This window comes from Pristis pectinata, chromosome 22 (assembly GCF_009764475.1).
Source record: "Pristis pectinata isolate sPriPec2 chromosome 22, sPriPec2.1.pri, whole genome shotgun sequence".
Classification (NCBI taxonomy): domain Eukaryota; kingdom Metazoa; phylum Chordata; class Chondrichthyes; order Rhinopristiformes; family Pristidae; genus Pristis; species Pristis pectinata.
The window spans coordinates 16,145,451-16,153,118 of NC_067426.1; the positions used below are offsets into that span (position 1 = coordinate 16,145,451).

At 41.0% G+C, this 7,668-nt stretch overlaps 1 protein-coding gene across 1 annotated transcript; it reads right to left on the bottom strand.

The window, feature by feature from the left end:
• Positions 1–714: 714 nt before the first annotated feature.
• nr0b2a (nuclear receptor subfamily 0, group B, member 2a) lies at positions 715–4,141 on the bottom strand. Its single transcript, XM_052036438.1, has 2 exons — positions 3,393–4,141; positions 715–2,391 (listed from the first exon to the last, which is right to left on the bottom strand). Exons 1-2 carry the CDS (start codon positions 3,931–3,933, stop codon positions 2,150–2,152), a joined length of 783 nt encoding a protein of 260 aa, XP_051892398.1. The 5' UTR covers positions 3,934–4,141; the 3' UTR covers positions 715–2,149.
• Positions 4,142–7,668: the final 3,527 nt, after the last annotated feature.

Below are 7,668 nucleotides of genomic sequence, written 5' to 3' on the forward strand. Positions count from 1 at the left end.
CGTACAGATGGAAGGAGCAGGAGAGTTAACGTTTCAGGTTGAAGACCATAAGAACTGGGAAGGAGAGAAAAGAAGTTTGTTACGTTGCAGGAAGGGTAGGGGAGGATGTCTCTGATAGAGTAAAACTGGAGTGACCATGGGGATTGGCTGTAAACAACATTATCTGGTGAATGAGTGAATGGGAACAGTTAGAGTGTGAGAACATAGGCAAAAGAACATAGAGAAAAGAACATTGGAGTTGTGAAATGCAGAGCAGGAAGACATGTCTAGCAGATCGGGGTGGGCATGTTCTCTACTTCCAGAGAAAAAGAACAGGTGGACTACTGATACAGACAGAGAAATCACGTTACCTTAAGTTGTAGAATTCAATATTGAGTCATGCAAGCTGCAACATGCCGAGATGGAAAATAAAGTGCTGTTCCTCAAGCTTTTATTGGGCCTCATTGTAACAGTGCAGTAGGCCACAGACCGATAGGCCAGATTGGGAGTGGGATCATGAATTAAAATAGTGGGCAACTGGAAGCTCAGAGTCACTCCTGTGGACTGAGAGCAGATTCCATCTTCTCCAGCCCTTTGCATCTTCTACCTTTCACCTTTCAGCTTATTACATCTTCTCCCCCTCCCCCACCCACCTACCATCCCCCTCTCACCTGAACCCACCTACCACCTGCCTGTGTGTGCTCCTCCCCCTCCCCCCACCTTCTTATTCTGGCTTCTGCCCTCTTCCTTTCCAGTCCTGATGAAGGGTCTCGGCTCAAAATGTCGACTGTTTAGTTCCCTCCATGGATGCTGACTGACCTGCTGAGTTCCTCCAGCACTTACTGAATTCTCTTAACTTGGATAACATGCTCTTTCTTCCTGTCTACATACAAGAAGCATTTCCACCTGCCATTCTTTTTTTCCTTTCCTTTCTGTGTAGTCTGGCTTGCTGAACATGTCCACATGTCCAGTATGCCAGAATCACATCAGCAATAAATTAAGCAGTCATTATACCTTATCCCATCTGCCATATGTGTTCACTCTAAGAGAGAAATTTTGCTGCTGCCCAGACTGACTTATTTCTCTTTATTAGGACTGATTAACTGTTTCTCTTTCCACAGATGCTGCCTGATCTGCTTAGTTTTTCCAGCATTTTCCATTTTGTTTTTTCCTTATCCTACACCACAAGTGCAGCCTGCCTGGCAGCTTCCACCATCTTACCATTAACAACTCAATACACCAGACCCAGAAGCTTAATGTGCTGCTAACTGTCCCCATTAAGCCATTTTGACTCATCCTATAAGACACTCCCTTTGTTCTGCACATCTGTCCTTCACCTTCTCGCCTATTGTAAACTAACTTGCATCCCTCTCTTTCCCAGTTCTGAAGGGTCATAGACCCAAAACATTGACTGTTTCTCTTTTCATAGATGCTGCATGACCTGCTGAGTTTTTCCAGCATTTTCTTTTATGATGGGATATGGTATCTTTAGTTTTTCATGTGACAAACAAGTAGATTCAAGGGGCTGCATTCCTGCTCCTTTTCCTAAACACTGAGCATCCCATAGCCAGATGTTAAGATTCCATGTGGGCTTAAGCAGTTACCCAAAGGCATGTTTTGATGTAGAATATTCATAGAGTAACCTGAATGAAATGTCTACATTTATACTCAAGGGTTTCTTTGAATTGACAATAAGTGTATTGACTCAGTAAAGCTCTCTGCAATAAACTGTTTAAAATGAGCAAAATATTTTTATTCGTGATAAAAAAAATAACTATATAAAACAATAGAGTAGGTGGGAATGACAGGACAGGGAAATGTGGATGGTCATTAAGGTATGATTGTGGCTCTGCAAGTGAGCAATGAGGTTTTAGTGGGCAATGGATAAATAATGAGGTGTGTGTGATTAAAGTGGGGATTGGATAAGCAGCAGTGAGGTGTGGAAGGGTATATGACATGGTTGATCAATGAGCAAGCAGTGAAGTACAAGTGGGAGAGGATGTGGGTGAGTACTGAGGCTTCAATGGGCAGGTGTTGTAGGTAGGCAGTAAGGTAGAGGTGACCAAGTGATGTGGGTGAGCTGTGAGTGTGCAGAGAGGCTTGTCCAGGCAGGTAATGTGTGCAGGGGTCAAGTAAGCAGTTGACTAGCAGTAATGATGGTGGCTGCTCTTCACTGGGTATAAAGCATCTCTAGCAGCACCTCATTCATGTCAGCTGTTCCGACCACTGGCCTGAAGAAGAGTTCTATTATGAGATCAGGGCTGATGGTTTTCAGGGCAGAGACGGTGAGTAAAACACTGGCAAAGCGGCTGTTGTCCCGGGAAGGAAGAGGCACCAGGACCTTGTGGAGTGCGCGCTGTGCTTCCCACTGGAGGCTTTCAATGTAATCAGGAGCTTGGAGTCCAGGCAAGTCTGCAAAAGGCAGAAGTACAAATAAGATCAGATGTGAAACCCAAGCAGTCAACGGAGCTAGAAGCAGCAAGTCTATGAACAATCAGAGCATTTAATTGAAAGGATCAGCCCTTCAAGTCAAGCCATCCGAAATGAATATCACACTCATTTGCTTTATTTCCGGGACACTCTGTGATTAGAGTCATTTTTAAGTTTCCCACTGTCTGACCATTAAATCCAAAACACGGCCCCAACTTCAACCCTCAGCTGGGTTAGGCATCACACAAAAGGTTCATGAGCAGAAAACTGGGCAGTTTGGGTTGCATTCCTGTTGGTTATGCAGAGGAGCCAGACCTCCAAAAGTGGTGGAAATCTTAAAGAACAAAGAAAGATAAGAAAAACAGAAAAAACCTGTCAGGAATTATGAATAAATAATCACATCCCAAAAAAAGAGGTGTAATTATTTTTTTTAAATCCTTGTCTGAAAGTTGAAAGGACCTCCAAACTGTGAACCCCCAGCTGGTGCTCAAACTACTGTTGACATATTATTTACTTAACACAACACAGAAGGAAATCATTCAGTCCATCGAGTCCGTGCCAGCTCTCAGGAGTACAATCCCATCTCATTCCCCCTCTCATTTTTTCCGTGTAGCTCTGCAACTTATTCTCTCTCCACCCACACACTCACACACTCACTCACACACTATCAACTCCCCTTTAATTTTTTGCCACTTAGATACACTAGTTTACAATAGCCAGTTAACCTACTATCACACCTTTGGGATGTGATGGAAATTCACACAGAGAACATGTCAATTCTACACTGACAAAACCAAATCCAGGTTTCTGGAGCTGTGAGGCAACAGCACTAACTTCTGTGCCACCCTGTTACCAATGTTACTGTCACAGGAAAATTACTGTTGGGCTTTTGTAATCTAATTTATTTTGTGTAAAATTGGCACTATTACAATTCCTTTAGTTCATTACATACACTAAAATAAAAAAAGAGGATGTTTAGTTACCGGGGTTGAAGAGGATAGCTCCTTTCAGGTATGCGTATCCTGTTGGACTCAGATCCAAATCCCAGAACTTGTGCAGACACATTTTTACCCTTTGTACACCAGCAAGTGTTGGCTGTCTCCTTTTCTCTTCCCCTGTCTTGATCAGGCCTTGCCTATTCAGCAAGATTCTCTTCAGCATACTGTGGCCTGGAGTCTCTATCACGTCAAAGCTCACTCTCTCCTGGGCCAATCCCAACAAAAACAATGGCGTCCAGCAGTTTTCCAGTAACAGCAACTGATCTGCTCTGGGAAGGTGGTGGAACGAAGGAAGGTTCTTCATAAAACTTACTGTCTTCACCAGCACATCAGATACCATCTGACAGGTAACCTGTGGAGTTTTCAAGCGAACTGTCTGCATGGTTTCACAGGAGCAGCTGTGATGTGAGAACTCAGAGCTGGCCTTCAGGTCTCTCTGCTGGCTCAAGATAGTGTATAAGATTGCACTCTGTCGTACTCCAGGAACACATTGGCATTTATCGAGCAAAACATTGACACAAGCCATAATCTCCTCACTGCCAAGTTGGAACCTCTCTGAATTTAGCACTCAAATGGCACAATGCAATGGTATTGGCAGCTCAAGGCAGCTTAAAGTTCTGATCTTAACTGGAAACCAAAATCCCTAGCTCTCAACACTGCAAAACTATTGTTGTAGATGTACTGAGCAGAATTGGGCTGAGAGTGGAGCAGATATGCTTGCCTCCAAATCTCAGTACAACACTAACCTCCAAAGGCACCTAGTGAGCTGGTTACACCCGATACTATTTATACTCAGTTTCCTTCAGTGACTAAAAGTGACCTTGGCTTCAAGAGGCAAGCAGCTTTCATTTGACAAACAAACTCACAGTGGATAATCGGCCATGGAACTTGTTACTATGGTGCAGGCCCAGCAGATTTTTTTTCAATGAAGCACCAGGTCAGACAGATGGAAGTGGCTTATCATGATGACCTGATGTTATGTACATAGACCCTGTACATTGCATCAAGGACTACAAGAGGCCATTCACAGAACTCTAATTAGGCAAATCCTGCTCACTCAGTTACATAAATTGATATTGAGCACCCTAATTAGAAAAGGAATATTTCCTGTAGGTAGGTTTATAACATAACCTTGAAGGAAATAAACTTATAAACAATTCTACCTGATGTCAGATAACTGAATTAATAAAGCAACCCCTCTCTTGCCAAATAATATTTCCTAATGTCAATCTTAACTGAGTACATTAGTATCAGTAGCTTGTGAGTCACAATGTCTACTCTGTCAAGCCCTCTCATAATCACTTCTAATTCTTCTATACTTAGAGAATACAAGCTTGTGCTACTCAATTGTTCCTCCAAGGACAACTCCTCATCCCAGGAATCAAACTAGAAAACATTCACTGGAGCATCTTCAAGGCAAGTATATCCTTACTTAAATAAGGATATATTATGTACAATATTTCAGGTATGGTCTCACCAAAGCCCCCTACAGCTTTGCAAGACTTCCTTCCTGTTATACTCCATGCCCCTTCCAATAAACGCCAACATTCCATTTGCCTTGCTAATCATTTGCTGCGCTCACATGCTGACACTTTATTCTTTTACAAGGATATCTGAATCTCTCTGAACACAAAATTTGTTTTGCCTACAACATTTTAATACTTTTCGGCATTTCTATTCCCAGCAAAAGGGCTAATTTCCCCACATCATTCCACCAGCCATCATTTTTGTCCACTAAGTTTGCCTTTATTCCTTTGTTATCTCTTTTATGTCCTCCTCACAGATTACTTTTGCACTCATCTTTGTATTGTGAGCACACTTGGATACATTACACTTCATCTAATATATGTTGTAAATAACTGATTTCCACACTGATCCCTGAGGAAATCAACTACTTAGAGCTTGCCAACCTCAAAATGATCTGTTTATCCCTGCTCTGATTTCTGTCTGTTAATCAATACTCAATCCATATTAATATATTACTTTTGATCCCACAAAGCTTTATCTTGTACAGTAGCTCTTACGTGGCATCTTACTGAGCATTTTGTGGAAATCTAAATACAATGCATCCTTCACCTATCCTTTCTCTAATACCCTCAAAGAATTCCAATAAATTTGTTAAAAAAATTCTCCTTTCAGAAAATAATGTTGACTCTGTTTGATCAAGTAATGTCTTGAAAAGTGCTCTACTATTACTTTCTTAACAATGGATTCTATCATTTTCTGACAGTTGATATCAAGCTAGCTGGACGGCAGATCCCTACTTTCTCTCTCCCTCCTTTCCTGAATTGTTGCACTACTTTTGCTGTTTACCAATCCTCTGAATATATTTTCCTTATAGAATATATTTACCTTTCTATAGTGATATTAATTGTTTTATGGTCCTCCATTTCTTTTCTTCCATGCTTACCAACGATTTTTGGTATGTTTTAATGTGTAGACAGCTACAAAATACCAGACAGCTTCGATTTCCTTATTGGCCATTATTAATTTTCCTTAACCATCCTTTAAGGAACCAAAATTTACTTTTATTAGTCTCTTCCTTTGAGTTTCAATGTCAGGGAGACTCAAGGATCAAGCTCTGCCCATATTATTAGCTGATCTCCATTGGGTCGCCGTGGAGTCATTATAATTTGCTTCAGTTTTCCTGTGCTGGAGGGAAAATAAACTGAGTTTCCAGCTCTGATGGTTTTCAGGCCAGATTTGTAGGTTTTGTTATTTCAAAGGCCTGAAGGGATACAAGGCAAAAGCATTAAGGAATATGGGATAAAGATATCAGGTTATGGGGTAGAGGTATCAAGGGATATGGGGCAAGGACAGGTACAGTAAAAGCTTTGTTCTTCAGCATGTGCCCAGAGTTGACAAGTGCTGGTAAATTAAATATGCCAGTTAATTAAGAGTTGATATGGCCATTCCCTTGGTACTCCTTTGGTGCTGCCCTCCCATCAGCCTGCCCACTCTCTTGGCATGGTATCTTCAGCCCAACTGCTTCCTCAATGCGGTCTCTTCATTAGCCTGTCTACACTCCCAGAACTGATGGTTATTAGAGCATCCACAGTCTAAAAAGCAAGGTAACTAAGCTTTCACTGTAAATGGAGTTGAATCAGAGGATGGCTACAAACAGAATGGTGCAACAGGTTTGAAGAGTTAAATAGTCTCCCCTAGTTCCTATGTTCCCAACCTTTACTGAATATTGAAAGAGAAACCATTGATTGCTTTCCTGAAAGTAAACAGAAAGGAACATATGATAGCCCACTGAGAAACTAACCTTCAAAGTGCAACTGTGTAAATGAAGTGAGCTACTAGGAAACTACCTAGACAAAAGTATAGGACATTGCTCAGTCATCATTGGCCAACTCATTGTCTAGAGAACACTAGGGCACATTAGGAAAAACATTATCCTTGTATTTATATACAAACTTTTGCAATCTCAGAACATTCTAAATTGTTTCACACCTAGTATATTACATACAAGATGTATTCTTTATTATTATGGAGAAGTCCACAACAGTCCATGTTGTAATGTAGGAAAAGTGGCAGCCAATATACACATAGTAATATTCCATGCATAGTGCTAATGGAACTGATAATCTGTTTTAGTGAATGAAACAATGAAATTGCAAATCTGCAAATCCAAAAGAAAAATAGAAAATGCTGGAAGCACTCAGCATATCAAGCAGCATCCATGAGGAGAGAAACAGAGCCGATGTCTCAAATCAAGTATCCTTCTTGAGTGAGAAAAGAAGCTTTTAAAGTTGCAAAGAGGTCAAGGGATGGAGAGAACAGAAGAGACGTCTATGATACAGTGCAGACCAAAGTTATCACTTTCAAAACCAGCAGTTGGAGACAGCAGAGAAAAATGAGAAACAAATTGAAACAAAGAGGTATTGACAGATTTGTAGAGAAGAAATAAAATAAAAGGAATTGTTAAATTTAATATTGAATTCCAAGGGCTGCAACATGCCCAAACAGAAGATGAGATGTTCCTTTAGTTTATGTTGGGTATCATTGGAACAGTGCAGAAAGTTGAAAACAGAGAGGTTAGAATGGGAACAGGGCAGAAAGTTAAAGAGGAATGCCACTGGAAGCTTAGGATCTTCCTTGCAGACTGAAGGAAGGTGTTCTTCAAATCTGTTTTAGTGATATTGATTTTGGGCAGGACATCAGGATGAACCCTCTTCCTCTTCTTCAAATTATGCCATGGGATCTTTCAGATCTATTCCATTTGTATGACACACAGGGATAGAGGGAAGTGCAAGAA

Bases quoted from the DNA above. Each gene is read 5' to 3' on its own strand.
- nr0b2a (XM_052036438.1), bottom strand. From the start codon at position 3,933: ATGGCTTGTGTCAATGTTTTGCTCGATAAATGCCAATGTGTTCCTGGA. The intron at 2,392-3,392 runs GTAACTAAACAT...TGCCTTTTGCAG, and splicing joins AGCTATCCTCTTCAACCCCG to ACTTGCCTGGACTCCAAGCT.